The sequence below is a fragment of the Heliangelus exortis genome, chromosome 4 (genome assembly GCF_036169615.1).
Source record: "Heliangelus exortis chromosome 4, bHelExo1.hap1, whole genome shotgun sequence".
NCBI classification, from domain to species: Eukaryota; Metazoa; Chordata; class Aves; order Apodiformes; family Trochilidae; genus Heliangelus; species Heliangelus exortis.
The window spans coordinates 31147256-31167234 of record NC_092425.1 but is presented as its reverse complement, the minus strand read 5'-3'; the positions used below and the strand labels follow the sequence as shown (position 1 = coordinate 31167234).

Below are 19979 nucleotides of genomic sequence, written 5' to 3'. Positions count from 1 at the left end.
CATCTCAGAAGAAAAATGCTGACAAAATTATTAAATGTAGAAAAAATGGCAATACTGACAAACTTGACTACCTGGTTTGTTGTGTTCTTAGTTTAAATTTCAATTTGATTTTTTAAATGAAAACTCACTACATGAATTAATAATAGATTGTTTTAGTCAGATGTTCTAGGCACAGTAATAATCTTGAGCTTACAAAACTTCTAAGTCATAGCCACAGCAGGAGAAGCCCATGTCTGGCACGATATATCTAGCCTCCAGATCTGCCTCTGGTAAGAAGTTGTTGTCCTTGGACATTTACTGTTTTAATATTCTTGCCATAAGATGTGCTTGCTTAATGTAGTCTGTTTTTTCTTTATTTTCACAGATATGCTCTTACTTCAAGGATCAGAAGCTATATTTAAAGTGGCTTTAAGCCTTTTGGGAAGCCATAAGCCCTTGATACTGCAACATGAGAACCTAGAAACTATTGTTGATTTTATTAAAAGCACCCTCCCCAACTTGGGGTTGGTACAGATGGAAAAGACCATTAGTCAGGTATGAAATAATCAGAACATATTAAGTGCTATCAATGAAATTCTCTTTCTAACAAGTTCTTGACAGAAAAAACACAACAATGTATTGTGTTACTTCCAGCTGGAAAACCTGTTACTGTAGTTCTAAGGTGTTGAAAGCTTTTTGAAGCATATAACTTGTATTCATATATCTACATGTTGGTTGTGGTCACTTTATGAAGCTTTTAATGAAAATGAGTTTACTTTTTTTTTTTTTTAAGTGTATGTAGTGGCTGTTACTGGCAGCAATATTATAGCCCATATAAAGTGCATTCTACACAAAAAAGCAGCAGAGTGGGCCAAAAGCCATCTAAGTTTTTCCATCTGCAAAGAATCTTGCTCTCCAAGTCTCATTTCAGAAGCAAAAATTGACTTACAAGAGCCTTGCAAATGTTGACCTGACTTAGGAAATGAGAAACCTCCCTGTGTTGAGATGTCTGCAGTGGCTCTCATGGTTCAGTGTGTTGCAATGGTGCTTTTGTATTTCTGCCAGGAAAACATGGGGCAGTGCACTCCCTCACAGTGAGCAGTGACTCTACTCAGCAAAAACTGTGAATCCTCGATGAACTTTTTAAAATGGCAAACAAGGAAAATTATGCAATATTGCTCAGCTATCAGAAGGCTCCAGACAGTAACTATGGGATTTGAAAAAAATCACAAATTATTGCAGTTAAGGTTTGTTTAGAAACTCTTAACTGTTACACTTGACTCTTAATTTGCTGCAGACACACAGAAGATGGGGCTTAGCCTGTTTTCTGAAGTAATTTTGTGGTCCAAAACATGAGGGGTACACTGCACAGAATGGCCAATGCGTGCCACTCAGCCAGGGGTGATGGAGATCTGCACATCCTGTGGCTTGATAAAGGAGGGCAGCAGCACAGGGCACTGCAGAATGCTTCTGAGAGGCTTCCAAGGGGTATGTGCTCAAATCAGGATCAGGAAAGCTGCTGCTACTGCTTGTTATCAAGGAAGGAGGGAGAAGTAGAATGACTGTGAGAGGGGAAGGAGAACTCATGACTTTTAGGGGCAAACAAGATTGTGTGTTATCTGCCAGGCAGAAAGCCTGGATTGCACAGCACTGCAAAGACCTGCAGCACTTGGGTGACCTGCAGAAACCCATTGGCTTTGAGCAGAAGGAGGGAGAGAGAACTCTGCTAAGTCAGATCTGAGTGCTCTAAATTTGATGTGGGCAGGTGGAAGTAGGCTGAAGGGACAGCAGTTCTTCCACTTTGATCAGGGCTTACTTTGAAGACAGCAGCTACTTAGCCAGCCCTGCAGTTCATACACAGCTCCTGACTAATGCCCATCCTCCTCACCTCTTCTGCAGCATGGCCATGGGGTTACATGCCCCAATGTGCCTTCAGTTAGCAAATTTTCTAGACAAGCTTTCGATTTGGCTCATATTTCCTACCTTTCAGATCTGGTACTCTGGGTATGACAACAGGGATTTCCCTCCCTTTTCAAGAGCACAGAGGCTAGAAGGAACTAACATTCTGCCCTGCTTAATGGCACCATTTGTTTTATTGACATTTCAGCCATGTGTACCCTCCAGAGATGCTCAAATCTACAGAAAATGAAAGTTCCATATGCATAGCCAAACTCAAAATTGTTTTTCATCCTTCTCTACTTAGACTCTCACTGTGTTTCTGCTGCTGTGTTTCTGCTGCTGTACAAACATTTGAGATTCATATAACAGATGTCATAAACATTTCATTAACTGATGCTTTCTTTAACTATATCCAAAAGTTAAGGTTTTGTAGACAAAGTAGATAAATAAATAGGAAATAATAATGTTATTTCAATTGGTATTTAAAATAGATTTTTATTTTGGGCTCATTTCCAACGTGCAAGAGGTTTAAAAATAAAGAAGAATCCTTCGACTTCTTATTTGTGGGCTATATTCCAGCTGCATTTTAAAACCAACTTTTGTTTCTACTATGCTCTGTGATTGACTCACTTGTCCTTTTCATTTGCCAGCTTCTTCACTACTTTAAGAGGAGATAACTAGCTCAGGGACATTAGAATCATATTTCCTGAATAGTTTGAAGGCAGATGTTTGTCAAAATCTAGAAAGGAAAATACAAAAGCATTATTTTTTCCCTTGGGTCATACTGTGCACATCAATTTATTTCTCTGCTTTTAAAATAAAAAGTGTTCTCAATACTCATGTATCAGATTGAGCACTCATTTCAGTGATTCATAGTTAACAATCATAGAAATCTGTATTGCCATTTCATAATGTTTCCACTAAGTGTATTGGTGTAAGGATAGTTTATTTAATTTTCTTTTCAGTCTCTAGGAGTACAGCAGAATCATAAATAAACCTAGCGATGTTTGCTGGTTTTCATTTAAAGCAGTCATTTTATTTAGCCTTACACGTATATATGTGGCTTATGGGCTTGAACCAAATTTTACTAAAGTGATATAGAATTCTCAGTATGTCTAGGAGGGTTTATGCCAAACTGAGATGCATTGAATTTGAAATGTAAAAAAAATAAAGACCCTATAAACACTTCTTGAAAACCTACTGAAAACTTTCTGTGAGTGATTTCACTGAAGTGCAAATCAGTAGCAGTTATTAAGCAGATCAAATGCCAACGTATTTATTGCACTCTACTCCTTCAATCTTGCCATTTACAGAGTGGAAAATGTGAATGCAAAAAATTTAGTCCTCTTTTTGGATGCACTGATTAGATACCTTAGTCTAGATCCATAGATTGTAAAGCATAGAACAAATTATAATTTTTATCTGCACACACTTAATATTTTTTATACAACAGGTGTTTGAAATGGATATTGCAAAGCAGCTGCAAGCTTATGAAGTTGAATACCATGTGCTTCAGGATGAGCTTATAGATTCATCTCTAAATGACAACCAGAGACTGGATAAATTAGAAAAAGCAAACAGTAGCTTGCGCAAACAAAACTTTGATCTTCTGGAAGAACTGCAGGTACAATTTATATTTCATGTTTATTAAACATTGTAATTTATCCACCTTTTGAGAAGAGACCATCCTACAGCAAAGCCCAGGGGAGATTAGCATTTGGTCTTGTGACTTTAAAGTGTAGCCATTTGCAGTTTTATGTACTTTAGCCTTTAAAGTTTAAATGCAGAAAAATTTCTGAGAGGGGAATGGATAGAGCATAAGCTTACAATTAGTGAAAAGTTAATTAATCTCTATCTCTTCTCTTGTAGTTAAAATCATAGCTGTAGAAGATGACTAAAACTATACGAAGAGCTTTCTCAACTTCATTTTTGTGTTTTCAGTCACTGCTTTATTACAGCAAGGATGCTGGTCTGTCATGAATGGGAAAGCCAGTGCCAGCATCACAATTTAGAGATACATCCAGATATGGGATAAAGTGTCTATAAAGACATACTCTTTTTACAATCTTTTTTTTAAGCTGTTATGCAGATTGTTTAAATTATAGGTGCAATAATAATTTGTAATACAGAGCTCTGTGCTCTGCAGCTTTTTGTACACCTGATTTCTGTGGGGATTATTATATGCTTAACTGTTAAAGAAGTCAGCTTTCTGGCTGTTTTATAGCAGGGCATTTGTTATAAAACTTCTGACCATGCATTTAGTTTGATAGAGAAAAGTACCTCAAGGGTAAGAAGTGGACATTTCACTCCTCTCCATTATTATTAAAGATGTAGACTTTGTAAGGTAATAGGTGAGGGAAAGGAGCTCATGTTTCTCAGTCATGGGTTCTGTATAAGGACTGAAGCTAACCAAAGCTAGCTGTGCAAACTTAGATTGCCTCTCCTAACAAACATTTGCTTAAAATGCAAATTCTTATCCCATGATATCTGAACCTCTTTGAGGTTCTAAGACAAGCCTTAGAGAAGTCAGAAGAGAGACTCTCATGCAAGATATTTTGATAAAGCTTCAGGGGCACATGGGCATGAAAACAGCATGCAGAGAGAGATTTCTGGGATGAGATTCAAGATGTCATGTCCTGTAGATAACTATATCAGGGGATCTCCCACCCCCTTCCTCCCCTAAAGTCTCTGAAGCCCTAAGGAGTTTTTCACAAAGCTCATTTCCACCTGAATTCTGGCAAGTCATCACTTAACATCACATTTGGGAATTGAACTGTCTGTAATGTTGGAGCAATCCCTTTGCCTTGGAGGTGTCCCTCATGAGCCTTTTCCTATGGTGGTAGGAGACCTGTTCCTGATGGGAGGGAAGTGCAGGACTAAAGAACGTGGGTTTATCAATACTTTGCCCCCCAAGGCTGAATGCTTTAATCCACTGTAACTGCATGGAGGGCAATGAGCTCATCAGAAAGGCAAATACATCCCCAAAAGCCAAGAGCATCTTGTTTCCAAATGTTATATGGAACTTCCAACCAGATCTCTGCTTTTGCATAGTTCCTCAGCTACAGATCTCATGTCATGAGTTTGAATGATCTAATACTTGTTTAGCCATGGAATAGAATGCCCATATGTGCAGCCTTTTGAAGGAGAACTCTTGGAATTTTCCAAGATACGTTGCCATTTGTGTATGGCACTGAACTCCCTCTTCCCCTTTTGCCTCCAAATCTGGTGATTGTTGGACTAAATATCAAGATGAAATAAGGATGCAGCTAACAGGTTGTTGCTTCTCAACAAATGTGGAATTCAACAAATATGGCTGGTCAAAATGTCTCCCAGCTGACCCATACAGAGCCTTATGGAACCTGTAGTTCTTTGGTATAGAATTTCCAGACATAATAATTTTCAAATTTCCTTATATTGCATTATATTCTGAGTTTAATTGTAAACCAGTCAAAGCAATCAAGGCAGTTTCTTGTTATAGGCAACACCATGTTTCTGTGATCTGATAACATTCATATATGCATTTTACTTTTGCAGTTTTTCATAATTTAGAGACTATTTTGTCTATATTAGTGAATCTCAATAAACAGTTTAAAGTTAGTTTCTGTTACTAATTAATTCCCTTTTTTTTTCCTTTCCCTTCCTTCCTGACCCTTCTCCTTTCTTCTTTGAAAGGTGGCTAATGGAAAGATCCAAAATCTTGAAGCCACAGTAGAGCTTTTACTGACCAGTGAAGGAAAAATGAAGCAGACCATCCTCTCTCTTGAGCAGGAACGAGCATCTTTGCTGAAAATGGTGGAAGAGATGCAGAAAAAGATTGGTGATACAGATGGGAAACCTCTAACTAGACAAGAACACATGGATTGACATTCAGAGTTGTAATAGAGCAGAGAAGCTAAGCAAGAAACAAAGGGAAGAACTGGGTCTTTCTGTTATGATCCATGGGATTTGTCATTGACACCCTCACTGTGCATGCCTTACTGTAGAAAAGCAAGATATGGGCTTGGCAGCTTCCCTTATCAGAGAAGCTGGTTTCCCAGGGAGAAAGCTTTTTCTTCTTGCTATGTAGAAATCCTATGAACGGTAAGATGCCACATAACAATAAGCAGAAGAAACTTTATAGTGTGTGCTGTCACACACAATGCACTGCAAAGATGTCATGGATTCTTCCTTAAGTGCTTCTAAACCTAAGTGCTTTGTATATGTCACATATTTTGTTCGTGTGTAGAAACCACCATGCTAAATAACAAATCCTTTAGAAAGTCCCTTAAAGAAATACAGCAGTGTAAAACCTTTGACTGGATAACTGCCTCATTGCAGTTATGCAGTGGTAACATTTACAGAGAGTTTTGTGGTTGGACACAAGATATTTTTCACACTGTAATTCCCCTACAGCTTGATGGGGTTCTGCTTATTATGTTGTTTATGCTTCAGAAAACTGCATCCTGGTGCTTGAAGGTGTTGATCTATTGGACTCCAGAGAGCTGGACTTCATCATATGTAACTATGGATAACTGTGGGGTTGCCATCTGTTTTTATAAGTACATTGTTTTAATACATTTTTTTCCTTTAACAGACATTAATTTAGTGTATTCTTAGTTGGCATTATCTGATAAAAATACTGTATATAGTAACTGCATTATGCTTAACAAAATACACTGACATCGGTTTGGTGAAGCCTGTGACTTTTGCAACTTCATCCAAGGTTGATACTCATCAAGATTCATCTTATTTATTTCAGATCTGCTGTGTGATGTAAGACATCCTTTTGCTGGGAAACTAATTCCCACTGTAATTTTTTTCCCTTTATTTGGTACCCTGTACCCACCCATCCTCTGGGAAATGTTATTCTTTAAGACTGTTTCTGAAGTAGTTAAGGCATTTCAAGAATTTCATGCTGTGCCAGATTAAAAAGGGCAAGGCAGTTTGAATTAGGACACCATTATTTTCACAATGCATCTTTTGAGTAAGATTACATATGTAAATAAAAATTAAAATTTTTTATTTCCTTAATACAATGAAAGTAGTTTTCAGGCCAGTTAAAGCACCACTACTACAAGTGCAATAATATTCATGAATATCCACTTGTCTGGGTTTGCTTCAGAATTAGGAATAGTGCCATGGTTCTCTTCAGTCGCCAAGCACAGAGTTAATAGGCATCAGTGTTTTGTTATGGAGGACATTCACCCAGGAGTGATTTTTTTTTTTCCCTAAATTGATGTTTTTATTCTTAAAGTTTCAAAGCACACTTTTCTTTTTCTCTGACTGGCAATGTACAAAATGTTTTGGTTTGCTTTTTCCTTTTCTCATGCAATTTGTCCTGACACATTGTGATTGTAGCTTAATAGGAGAGCTGTGACATTCATCTACTGTGCAGAACAAATACCTCTATGTAGGTGAAAAAAGAATTTACTCTTCAATTTGTAGAAGCTTTGGTTGATTCTGTCATATCATTAATATGCCTTCTTCTTGCAAATCCACTCTGTATTCACTTAGCATTGAAAATCCAGATAAATCCGTTATTTTTAATCTATTTCTCTCTTAGGCTTTTTTATTTTATTTGGAAATCCATGTTGAAGCTCATGCTTCATGTGTAAAATCTTATCATAATGGACCTCGTACTGTTAGAGCACTCAGTAATGTTGCATTTTTACAGCATAGTGCCATAATACATGCACTGAATTTTTAACAAAAGCAATAAAAATAGTAATTATCTATGCCTACATCAAAGTCTGTAAATTTTTGACAATGAAACACGAAAATATAGTTGGTGGTGTGACAGGTCAGACCATGTAAGATGAGACTTTCCCTGCTAGTAAAGGAACCACCTAGCGTGGTTATTAACGAGAACTCTTAGTCCTCAGACTCTTCTAAACATGAAAAGTATCCAGTTGTGATCTTGGGACTTGGATCTGCATATATTGAGTAAGGTGAAGTATGTTCCATGTGACCCCAGGAATGTGTTCCTGTCAGCGTTGTTTTGCTTCTCTGCCAGCATAAGTGGAGGACTACTTCTTGTCCAAAGCTTTTTAATGAGAATTTGTGCACTGCCAACAGTCCTGAGTGGTAAGGATAACATCACCATTCAACCAACATTCTTGGAACTTTTTTCCAAGCATCGTAGTCTTTGACAAGAGTTGCCATTATTTAGGACAAAGTCATGAAACTGCAGCTAGGAAGACTCTGAAGGACATTTATCCACACAGAGAAAAGAGGACGACACAGCCTGTGAGTTTTCTCCTTTGGAGCAAGGAGTTCAATCCACTTTTTGCATTTAGGTCCACCGCAACAGCTGCTGCAGTTCCACCATAAAAAAGTATCCTGTTATGTCAACATGGCAGAGCACACCACCACCTCTTAGCCAATTTGGATAGGATAGTGTCAGTGTCCTCAGTGCATTCCCTTCTCTCCTGGGGGTGGCTGCTTAATCAGATAATGCAACTTTAGATAACGCAGACATCTGGCTTTGAGACACTTCTGATGTCCATCAGCTTCTGGCCTCAATGCCTGATGACCTTGCAGCCATTCCCAAAAAAAAGCTGGAAGAAGCCAGGTGCCTCCCACCCTGCATTCATCTCTTGGGAGCTGCATTTAAGCTGAGGCTCTTGCTGAGCTACATTGCAGCCACACTTGTATCTGACCCTTGTTCTACCCTTGTTGATCCTGACCCATGGACTTGGCTTCCTGGCTTGACCTGCCCCACCACCACGGCCTTGTCTGGCGACCTGGACTGTTGACCTGCCTTGCTTGTCCTTTTTGGGTATCTCAGGACAGCCCTGATGTCAGTAAGTTGCCCCCTTTGCCTGTCATCCACCTCAGCTCCTGGCTCTCTCTGCCCCTGGGAGCAGGGTCTCTCCTGCTGCTCCCCAGCTCAGGCTGCTGCCTGTGCGGCTTCTGACGCCAGTGCTGGGCTGGTCAGAGCTTGTTCAGCTGTCTCTGCTTGCCACTGCTCTTCACTGAGCAAGCAAGCTTAGTTTGATCAGGGACTTCCAGCACAATGGTTGCTCTGTGTAAAAGAGCCCTCACTGGTCTTCCATCTACTTGAAACTCCCGTGATCGCATTCTTTTCCACTTCAAACAGCACGCTGTATTTGCATAGGATGGTGATGACACCAAAAAAACCTGCCTAGAACAAAAAGAATGTATTTTGACTACAGCTGGATGAATGCCATGATTGCTGGAGGCACCTTGGATCACTGCACAGGATTTATACAGTGTCACACCCTTTGATGTGCCAGAATTTTTCTTTAACAGAGCTTTACTAGAGCAGGTCCGTGGGAGGGAGCAGGGTGCTGACAGCCAAGCCGAGCATTGGGAGTGCACTCCAGGCATTGCCTTTGGAAGGCACATGTGTGGCTCACACCCACTGAGCTGTACACAGCCTAAATTAGGGCGATCACTGGGTACTCATTTGATCATGCAGCTGCCAGGAAGTGTTCCTTTCATCTAAACAAACCTGAGGCTGCAAGAATTCAGTGCCTCAAAGTAGGCCTTTTCAGCATAACCCAAAGCCAATCAGTAAGTACTTCATTATATAGAAGAGGCTACTTAATTCTTTTGTATAATGAATTTTTTTCTCTTCTGCCTAATTGTATTTCCATGTTGTTAGAAAAGCTTTGGGGCTGTAGATGCTAAAATATGATGAAACTCGCCTTGCAGAGAAAACAGAGATGATTAGAACAAGGGTTGTGGAGAAGCTTGTACCAGCTTGCTATCCCCAACCTTTCTCATGCAACATTTCAGAACCCTGAAAAGATTTTAGGAAATTTTCCTGGCATGTCTGAAGTTTTGTATTTCACAAGTAGAAATTTTTGCCACAGTGAGAGGAAAGCAGAACTCTGCTTTTCGTTAGAAGTAGAATGAGCAACAAAAATATTGTGACAAGTCATATTGTTCCTAGGGCAACTGGATGCCTACTTCTTTCTATAGACACTCTTCTGTAATACCAATCCCTTTATCTACATTTTACACTGGATTGCTTGTCTATAAAGGAGATATAAATACATTTTGGTTTTCCAGTTAAAAGCAGAATATGATAATTACATTTTGTATCTGTTCTTCTGTCACTAACAAAAGAGGGAGTTTCCATTTCTCACTGACTGCAAGTCAGTCTAATCAGAATGGCTCTTGGTAAAAAAAGTGTACTTGCTACAACTTCATTTAGCTTACTTCTCATGAAAGTGTGGGAAGAGGTTGATTTTTCACTGGCATATGAGAAGTTTACAGACTGTTTTCTCAGATTTTTTTTCCATAAACTACTATAGAATGAACCAAAGCTTACAACATTTCTCCATGGAGCCTTTATCCATGTTTGCAACACCTGATGCTTAGGATGCTGTTGGTTCTGGAGACAGTGAGATGTCTTGCAATGAAAAAGATTTAGAATTTCCAAGGCACAGTGGAGTCAAAGAGAATGTTTCTTCCTCATCAGTTAAGGTGAGCTGACAAGCTTGAAGAGTTGACCACTGATGGGGACTTTGAGCTCACAAGACCATAAATTCTTCATGGGATTCTGGTACAGGTATGTCTCCCCAGCTTGTTATTTGCAGTTTTCTTTCAGGACACACCATGAAAATATCTGCTCCCAAAACAAACCAAACAAAACCTGAAGTGTGGTTACTGTTTAGTATTTAATGGCCTGCTACACCAATTATGTCCTATTTTTTGGTAAGAAATCTCAAATGGTGACTTCAGTCAGTGGAGTCCGAGGTAGCAGGCAGATACAGAGGAGCAGGAAGCCTTGCAATTGCAATTGGTGAAGTCTTGAAATAATTAACAGTACGTAAGGAATAATTATAAAGCATTTGGAATACTTTCTATACTGTAAACTTGTTTGTTAAATAAACATGATACTTTTTTGGAAAAGGAAAAACTAAGAGGCTTGTGACAAATGGAAAGAGGTGGTCTGTCCTGAGTATGTAGGGCCTGCCCTGATAAAGCTATGACATTTTCAAGACCTGCAGTGCAATTTCTAACATACCATAAAGAGGTATGAGCACAAAAACCACTGAACTGAGACACAATGCAAAGCTGAGCACAGTGAAGTAATCTTGATAAGATTCAGAAAATTTTCAATTTATTTTTTGAGTTCCTGATTGAGGTCACGGGCAGGCCTCAGTGTAAGCAGGGTTTCTGGGATGAAGGAAATGGGCAGATCTTTTCAAACAGTGGAGAAAGTCAGTTAAGACTTGATGTCCTAGTCATCTGGTCAGGAAAGGTTGCTTCTTGCTGGAATGAGAAATAAAGGAAGACTTTTTAATGTGAAAATATTATCCAACAGCCTCTGACATATCTGTGGGATACACTGATGTCTTCATGGTGCTGAAAACAAGCTTCAGTTTCAGTAGTACCTGGAAAAACCAATCAAATAAAAATTTAAGGAGCAATTTCCAGTTATGGACACTTCTACAACATGCAGTCTCACTGGGGCTGAAATAAAGATGGTCCATGATGCAGGTATCGTGAGGCCTGTGCTTGAAACTTCTCTTGTTGATACCTGCTGCCTACTTTGCCTTTAACAACAAGAAAAAGGTATTTGTTTTCAAAATTTGGATTTTACCATTTGTTAAATCTGTGACTTCATTGTTTGGTGTTTAGCTGCTAAACTACATCAACAGACCAAGAGGACTGCTTTAATGCACTTACCTTGCTCCCCTATCTATCTACCTATCTGCATAAACCACAGGTAGCTCACTTGACTCCTGCAGGATCTAATGGGATTGTGTGATGCAATTACATTTCTGCTGACTTTAATGTCACTCTATGCTGGTTTAGATGTGCAGGCTACTGTGAAAGATGTCATAGCAAGCCATTATCCATACTCTGGTAGCTGGCAGCCTCTGTATGGGGTATGAAAATAAGTCTATGCTAGCATAAAATAAGCATGCATGGTCTATCGTCAGAACATCTTCAGGCATCCAAAGTTTTTAGCATTTATCTTATTTAAAAAAAAAAAAAAAAAAAAAGCAACATTTCAGAGTCTTTCATAATTTATTTCAAGCATCTCAGTTCCAGAAAGCTGTATTATTTTAACTGGAGCAGATGTTTACGAGACATTACTAAATATGTTCAGATTAAGGCAAAAATTGCTTAAAATTCTAGACATTTTTTGGGTATTTGAGTGTATTGGCACTATTTGCTGAGTTTGTGTGTCCTAAAAACAGTAGATTCTTGTTTCCCCTTTTTTAAAACTTTATGCCTCAGCCAAGGATTAAAAAAATCCGTTGTCAGCTTTTTCTTAAAAAAGAAGTAGGAAGTTCTATGATTAAAAGAACATGAGTGTATGTAAGAGAAGGAGGAAATGAGAGTTTCAGAAGCAAAGAGCTGACGGCAGAGATTTACTCAAACTCTTTGTATGATCTGCAGAGAGATTTGAGCAAACACCAAGCAACATCTCCCTGCTGTGGCTTACAGATTTCAGGAATTTTTACTTACTAAAGTGTGATCAGAGATAAAATATTATAGCACACTTTCATTTGAAACCCCCTTCTGTATTCCCCTTCCACCAGCTGGCTTATCTTGCAACATTAAGATGGGACTTGCATGGAACACAGACACAAGCCAAAACATCTTCAAGCTCTGTTGTATGTCAGTTAATCACTATGTCATGATGAGCCAAGCAGTCAAGAGGAAAAGCATCACTGGAGACAAAGGTACTGGTTTCAGCTTGTGGGGTCCACATGAGTCTCCTGCTCCATACTGACTCTGATCCTGTGCATTTCAGTGATGATTAACTTCTGGAAAACCAGCAGAATATGATCCAACAGGTGTCAAGAGATGATAACTCTTCCACTTTCCATGACAATTTGATGTAGGAGTGAAGGTCAAACAAGAATGAAAGGCTGAAATTTCTGTAGAACCAACAGACATCTTTCTTTGATCAGACAGATCAACTACTGGAATAAAACATTCTTAAACGATTTTGTTTTCTCCTGCATTGCCTTCATTACCAAGAATGGTTTCTTCCCAACAGATGCTGGCACTGCCAGACCTCTCACTGGTACTAAGGAAACCAAGGGCATAGGCAGTCTGAAAGCTTTTATGTCACGATCTTGCATTTTCTGTCAGCACCTGCAGGGCAGATGTTAGGCCATATCCCATTCCTGATGCATGGTCCTTAATATTCAGATAGCCTTCCCTTAGGTTCCTGATCCTTGGCTACTTTCTCAAGGCATGTCTCCATTCTTCTCTGGAGGTAGATTTTAGAAAAAGCTGTGGTCCAAGATATAGTGACTCTACCAGAGGAGTTCATTTCACCCAGCATCCACCCCTTACTGCTCTGCTTCTTAGCCAAGTTTATAAATGTGAGCTCAGCATGGTCCTGGTGGCAGTGATGTGATCCCCAACTTGGAGTTCACCTGCATGCAGCAAGCTTAGAGTGCAGAAGGCACTCACTCAGATCAGCCTACATCATTCCATGGACACATACTTTGAATGTTACCAAGCATTTGAGCCTTCCTCTTGATTAATGTACAATGAGTATGCAAGTACAGCAAAGCATTTTTCCAGCTCTTGAACATTTATGTCATGAGTTTCTGTACTGCCTTCCATTCTCCATAATTGTTGGAAGGCAAGCACAGAAATTGCATGTGATGCTTCACTGGTGGTTTTCTGCATGCTCCTGGTTAGTTCTTTGTTTCCATGTTTGTAGATGACATTGTATCTTCTCCTCCCAGCACACCCTGGGAACTCACCTTAAATTTACTGGCAGTGATCATGGCTCCTAAGGCCTTTTCAGTCATGGGCATTTTCCATCATCCAGATGTTTATTCTCTAGCTATGGCAGAGTATTCATTCCCAAGTGTGTAACTTTTCACTGCATTAAAACATTTGAATTCATCAGGGCTGCTTATCAGTAGAACAATAGAAACCTTCCTAAGTTTCTATCTTCTAAAATATTATCTGTGGTGAAAAACTATAACTGCATTTCTCATCCAGCTATGGAAGTCTGCAAAACTCACTCATGTGGGTAAGGCCCTGGGCTGAAACCAGATCATGAACTGAACTTTTTAAAGCTAGGAGCAACATTTGAATGTAAGCAACTCTTTAATGTAAGCAACTCAAAAGTTGCCAACAGTGTTAATTTATCAAGCCCCTGGACATGCAGCATATACTGAGATGATTGCTGGCTACCAAACTGGCCTCATTTGAGGCAAAAAAGCAGGTAAAAGTTGCACAGGAGATCAGATGGAATTGTGGAAAGATGTGCTACATATTCCAAAAAAAAAAAGGCCAAGTTCATTCCCTGGCCTTCATTCATCTGGCCATTTGTTCTAACTGTTTTCTGACTGTAATGTAAAAGAGCACTTTTTCCTGCTCTCTCCAGACATCTTTTCCAGAATGATTGTAAAGCTTCATGCAATTAGGCTGGCTGTGTAGCCATTACTGTTACTGGAGGAGGTTTAAAAATTAAACAGCTGTTGTACCCACAAAAATCAAGCTGATTATAATATAGGCTTACACTGGGCAGGTGGTAACTACCTTTTTAATCACAAGTTTTAAGGACTTTCTGTTTCTCAGAGATACCACATTCAGTCTCTGCAAGGGAAGAATCACCAATATCGTCAATATTACCCTGCTGCATCTTATCAGAAAGGGAAGAAGTTGGATTTTAAAAAGAAAACCTGCAAAACCTTCAGGTGAGATTTCAACTGATTTTTTTGTTGTTCCATTTCACTTTTCTTTTTGTGCCTAGTATTAAAGGAACTTAATCATCAATTCCAACAGGAAGAGGATGGTCCTCTTGGCATTCCTACCTCAGATAGCAAACTGCCTCTGTGGGAGGGGCTTCTTTGTTGTTGGTGGGTTATTTTTTTAATGTGTTAATTACCCTTGGAGTTTATAATAAAAAGCCTATGATCTCCAAAGCAAAGCAGTGTTTGTGACCCTAAGCACAGGAGGTGCTGCAGTGCTGTTGCTCAGTGCTACCCAAGCTGCTGATTGCTGTGCAGAATGCTTCCATCTCCTCCAGACATCAACTTCCACTAGATGTGGTTTTTCTAAATGATACCAAGTGTTGTACAGAAGAGCCAGTAGAGCAGGGGAGCTGAACCAAGTTCTTGTTATGGCTTTGCACACATCTGCACTCTAGGCAACAGGTGAAAATATGTCCCTGATCGTGGGTGCATGTAAAGGCAGTCCTTGACCTTGATTTTTCTATCAGACTTTCTACTTTGGCATCCGAGTGTCATATGAAGGCAGTGTTCCCAGAGGATGGTGTGTTTTCTTAGCAGTTAACTTTTGCCTGAATCAGGGGCAGGGTCACAGGGACTTTTTAGGTCACAGGGGACCGACGAGCCAGCCAAGTACAGAGCTGAAGCTCGCGTCGGCTGCACTGCTGAAGTAAAAGTGGCTGGTGGGAGAAAAAGCATGATAAGAAAGGCAAGTGGGACACAGACGAGCCCAAACATCTTTACGAGGGTGGCCATGTGTCCTGCCTGCTCCTTGCTCTGTGCTTCACTGTGTAGGTCTCACCGAAAAGCCGGGTGTTGTGCCAGAGACTGCAGGGCAAACAACTGCTGGGACATCTTTGATTAACCCAACAAACAAACCAGCAGAGAGAGAAAAACTGTGGAAAGGGCAGGGCAGAGGCTTAGGAAGTGAAAGCCCTTCAACCAGCAGCCCTGCCCTGCTGCTGCTGGCTGCCTGATCCCTGGCATCCGTGCTGCACACGTGGAGGTGCTGCACAGTGTCCTCCAGCAGAGACATCAACACCTCCTGCATGCAAGGGGTGACCATGTGAAAGGGAGCTGCTGGGGGGAGTGAAGGTGAAGGGGTTCCGTTTGTATTGATTAAATTCAGGCTCTTGTTTTTACGCAATGTGTATATAGAGATTTTTTGTTACTTCTTTTAAAGAGACAGATTTAGTTGATTTGCCACAATGTTTCCTTCTGAATCTTAGGGAATTAAAACTCAGGTAGAGTTTATGTATCGATTCCCTGCATTCAGTGCAGTTTTAATATCAGTGATCTACAGTATGACTCAAAGACCCCTTTACTCCTCAATTAAAGCAGTCAGCTTTAATTGGTTTTCAAAATGAATAGTTAATTGACTTCCTAATTGTGCGTCTGTGCAACACAGTCACCAAATGTGTGTTTCTGCATGAAGGAATTCACATCAGCGGTGAATGAAATTCTCCACTAGATGGTAATGTTGTTTCAGATGATTTGTGTTGAAAGGAGCTTCTCTGCCAATGACTCCAAAAGGAAATGTGAGCCATTAGGTTTGTCCAAGCAACGATCCTTGGATGATCTAGGGAACTGAAAAGTTTTCATTTCTTAAAAATCATCTTTGGTTTGAAAAGGTTTTGGTGAAAACTTTCTACATACTGTAGCTATTAGCATCACAGAAACCTGAGCTTGTTAAACAACTCTGAAGATGTCTAAAATGTGTGAAAAACAATGAACAGAGAATGCAACAGAAAATGGAACAATCTCTGCTTTATGATCTTATCTGATACCCATTGTTGCTGGGGGACCCAAAATCCTCTTTGTTGTTTGTAGCCACATTTTTAATAAGTCTTTAAATATAAAGCTAAATGGGGTTTCTACCTTAGGATTTGGCTTAAGGTTTCCATCTTCTGTACTAGGATTTATCACAAAATTCAGGGGATTCTTACATTGAATTTTACCTTAGTGTGCTGACAAATCTAAACTGCAGTATTACAAATACTAACCCAAACTCAGTTGTTTGTTCCTTGGAGGTGCAAGGTTACAAATTAAAAGCAGAATTATGCTATTTGCAAACACTAACATGCATTTACTGGATGAGACCATCATCACTTCACTTACATCCAGTAAAAGAGTCCCTGTCAAAACTGGATCCTCTGATCTCATGATACTCAATAACATATACATTAAAGCTCACCTGTGCTAGTTTTATTTTTAGTAGTAAAGTTTAAAAAAAAAAATTCACTTTTCACTTGCAGCAAGGGAGTAAGAAAGATACCACCAGGAAATATTCAACAGTGGTTAGATTTAAAGTAATTATTCCTGATTTTGATAGTTCCGCGATGTGACTTCATTAATTGTTGTTACAGGATTATTCATGACTTGGCTAATGAGATGGTAATGGCTGTGGATACAGTAATGGAAAGGCATAATTTGGATTTAGAGAAGCAAATTCCATGCTTCTGCTTCAAGTCTGGATTAGCATTCCCCCTTCTGTCATCCTTGCACACTTCAACCTGATGGAAACATGGATATCTGTCATTTTTGTTTTAAATCAGAGAAATAGAGGTTTATCCCACTCTCAAGAGACATGTGATGAATCTCACACTCAGGAAAGTCTTTGCAGACCCCTCTGTGGACACTTACTGGTTGCAAATTGATGCCTTACCTAGAGACAAAATTTGAAATGAGAGGTAAGAGTTTTAATCAGAGCTAAGATATCTGATGAACTTTCTGGCTCAGACTGTATTCAGCTGTCCAGGTAGGGAGCTTCAAAATCAGAGCTGATTGAAGGTTAGACACGCTTGCTCTTATCCCATGCATAGCACAGTGCTTACCCTGAAAGCTTTTCCTGACTTACCCACCAGAGACACCTGCTCGTGGCTGTATCTATTTCAGTCCCCAGCTGACGAGCAAGCTCACCAGCCAGAAAGACCTTAGTTAAATAAGAAAAAGGTGGTGTTAATTCTGAAGATGCTAAATGGTGCTGTCTCAGCCAAAACTGCCACTGGTTTCCATGGGAGAATGTTTTCAGGAAGGAGTGAGTGCAGGACTGAAGGTTCAACTTTGACTGAGAAAAAGTTTGAGTCCATCTCTGTTATCCAGTCTTCTGCTGCCACACTAAGACTTGGAGGAAGCAGTATATATTTTTATTTTAGTACATTTTTCTGTCACAAACAGCTATGATGATACTTACCAAGATATTTCAAGATTCACATTATATTATTATGACTTTTAGGACCATCATGAGCCTGTAGCTATTTGCAGAAGTAGTTTCTTCATGCTACAGATCATCTGAATGCAGAAAGAGAGCAGCCTTCCTGACACTCTCAGCAGAACAAACCTTTAGGAAAATCTCTGGACAACTCATCCTCTATAGCAAAGCAAATTTCTGTCCACACTCAGTGACAGCCCAGTAACCCACAAGGCCCACTTAACTTTATACAATGCAAGTGTCTGTCAGTGTGGTTGTTGGCAGAGCAACCTAAATGAGCTTTTCCCAGAGAAAACTTGAAAGAAACATGGAAAACCTCTTTTTTCTTGCTTTTTTTTTTCTCCCCTTTTTTTTTTCTGATTTGCACCTGCTGTCATACCTCAATCTGAGATGTCAAAATGTGTTGGATGTCAGAGTCCCAGAGGTTTTTTTCTTCTGAGCCAGGTTTGAGGGGCAGAACCTCTTAACCTCTTTCATGTTTCTAACCTACAACACTGCTGATGGGTCACTGGTGAATTCTTAGATCCATGCCTGGAAAAGATCTGAAAATGCAGATGATTTGTTTAAGTTGAAATGCATCAGATATTTGTGTTATATTGCACTCCTGTTCTCATAATCTACCAATATTATGAAGTCTAATTTAATACTGGGTGTTGTAATTTGGCAACATAAAAAAATCTTATCTAGAAAAAATATTACAATTTCCACTGATCACCCCAAATTAAAATCCTAGCAGTGTTCCAGCTCTCTGTTGAAAGGAGCTATTTATAAAGCATTATTCCCTTTCTCTGTTCTTCCATAGGGCTTTTCATCTGCAGATTTTCAAGTGGTTTAGAGATGACATCCCTTTTTCTCTCTTTTTATCAGCAGAGTAGTGGAAACATAATGAGTTTAAATGTTCCTGTTTGGGTTCATCTCACTCTGTAAAAGCAGAAGCACGAGGGAGACAGAGGTTGGAGAGCCCTTAGCCCTGGATAGCCACTCTAACCCCTAAATAGCCCTGCCTTTCCTGGCTATATAAACTCCTAGTCAAAGTGCAGAGGACAGGGGCACTGAGCCAGGAGCTGAACTGCAGGAGCAGAAACCATGGAAAGTTATGGCTGGGTTGGGGGGCAGGAGAGGAGCTGGAGCTGGGGTGTATGAACCAGCAGCAATCTGCATGTAACCAAAGTCTTTAAGAAGTACTTCTCACTTTAGTCTATATATTAGATGTCTAAACTATATGATCTCAATGGAGCATGATTAAACATCTATCTTAATCTTTGGAAAGCTGGAATATTTAGCTGTTCTTCCAAGAGTGAGCCGTAAAATTGAATGACCCCAGATTTACGTTGCTGCTAGTTCTGCACTGCAGCTGTCACTTATTTTCAGCAGAAGGTGATTAACTTCCTTTGCCCAAATCAATATATTTCTATATAAATAAATAAATTCGAGAAATCCCAAGGACCCTGAGGCCAATGCTTTTTCCCATGGTACAAGATAAATAACCTGCAGCACCAGTGAGCAGGGAGAGGCATGGCAGGGGCCTGGTGCAGGGGCAGCTGTGCCTGACAGGTCTGTGTGGGAAGGACAGGGGCAGCAGGGTCCTGGCTTCACCCAGCAGTTCCTGGCAAAACTCTCTGGCTTCACCTTCAGTGAGAGCAGGGGGTCAGACCCAGAGAAAAGCAACTCTGCTAATGGCAGAGGAGGGCCTTGGGAAAAGCATGTGAGAGCTGCTGGGCACCACTGAGATATTACCTGGATTTATGCAGTCTCATCTCTGGGATTATTCTCCTGTGTTGCTGCCTGTGAATCCTGGAGAGGCTCCACCTGGGAGCACAGCACTCTCAGTTGAATGGGTGACACGATTTGCCCTGTCTGTAACCTTCTGTGTGGAGGAAAGCACATGGTGGGTGGAACAGGAAACACCTCTGGAAAAGGCAAACTGCTAGAGCTGAGCCTGCCCTGCTGGGAGCAAGAGTGGTGAGGTCCTGTGCTGTGTCTGTACAAGGGACCATGCAGGCTCCAGGGAGAGGCTGACGTGAACAAAATTTCCTGGTCTGCTCATGGCACTGGAAAAGGAGCCATGGACTAACATAACATCATGGCTTGGCTTCCCACAGGCTACCCACCTGTTTCTAGAGGACTTCACAGCTGCAATAGAGCTCTGCTTTATTATCCATACATAAACCAGCATGGAGGTGTCTGCTTGATCTCCCATCATTGCTGTGTGAGGAAGGTAG

General features: G+C 40.2%; 1 protein-coding gene and 1 long non-coding RNA gene across 10 annotated transcripts in view; one reads left to right on the top strand and one right to left on the bottom strand.

The window, feature by feature from the left end:
- The window catches only part of TBC1D1 (TBC1 domain family member 1), a 93126-nt gene extending 85521 nt beyond the window's left edge, over nucleotides 1–7605 (top strand). For all 8 annotated transcript variants that reach the window (XM_071743746.1, XM_071743751.1, XM_071743748.1 and 5 more), the window contains 3 exons: nucleotides 365–534; nucleotides 3332–3502; nucleotides 5551–7605. In XM_071743746.1, the coding sequence (XP_071599847.1) occupies nucleotides 365–534; nucleotides 3332–3502; nucleotides 5551–5742 (533 nt within the window). In that variant the 3' untranslated portion in view covers nucleotides 5743–7605. The remainder of the gene's footprint in view (nucleotides 1–364; nucleotides 535–3331; nucleotides 3503–5550) is intronic.
- Nucleotides 7606–10929: 3324 nt separating this feature from the next.
- Nucleotides 10930–19610, bottom strand: LOC139796100 (uncharacterized). 2 transcript variants are annotated; one of them, XR_011725824.1, is made up of 4 exons: nucleotides 19495–19610; nucleotides 18137–18299; nucleotides 12414–12725; nucleotides 10930–11099 (listed from the first exon to the last, which is right to left on the bottom strand). It is a non-coding gene; the product is annotated as an uncharacterized lncRNA (long non-coding RNA). The 2 variants fall into 2 exon arrangements; XR_011725823.1 differs by lacking the exon at nucleotides 12414–12725 and having other exon boundaries at nucleotides 10930–11103.
- Between the last annotated feature and the right edge of the window lie 369 nt (nucleotides 19611–19979).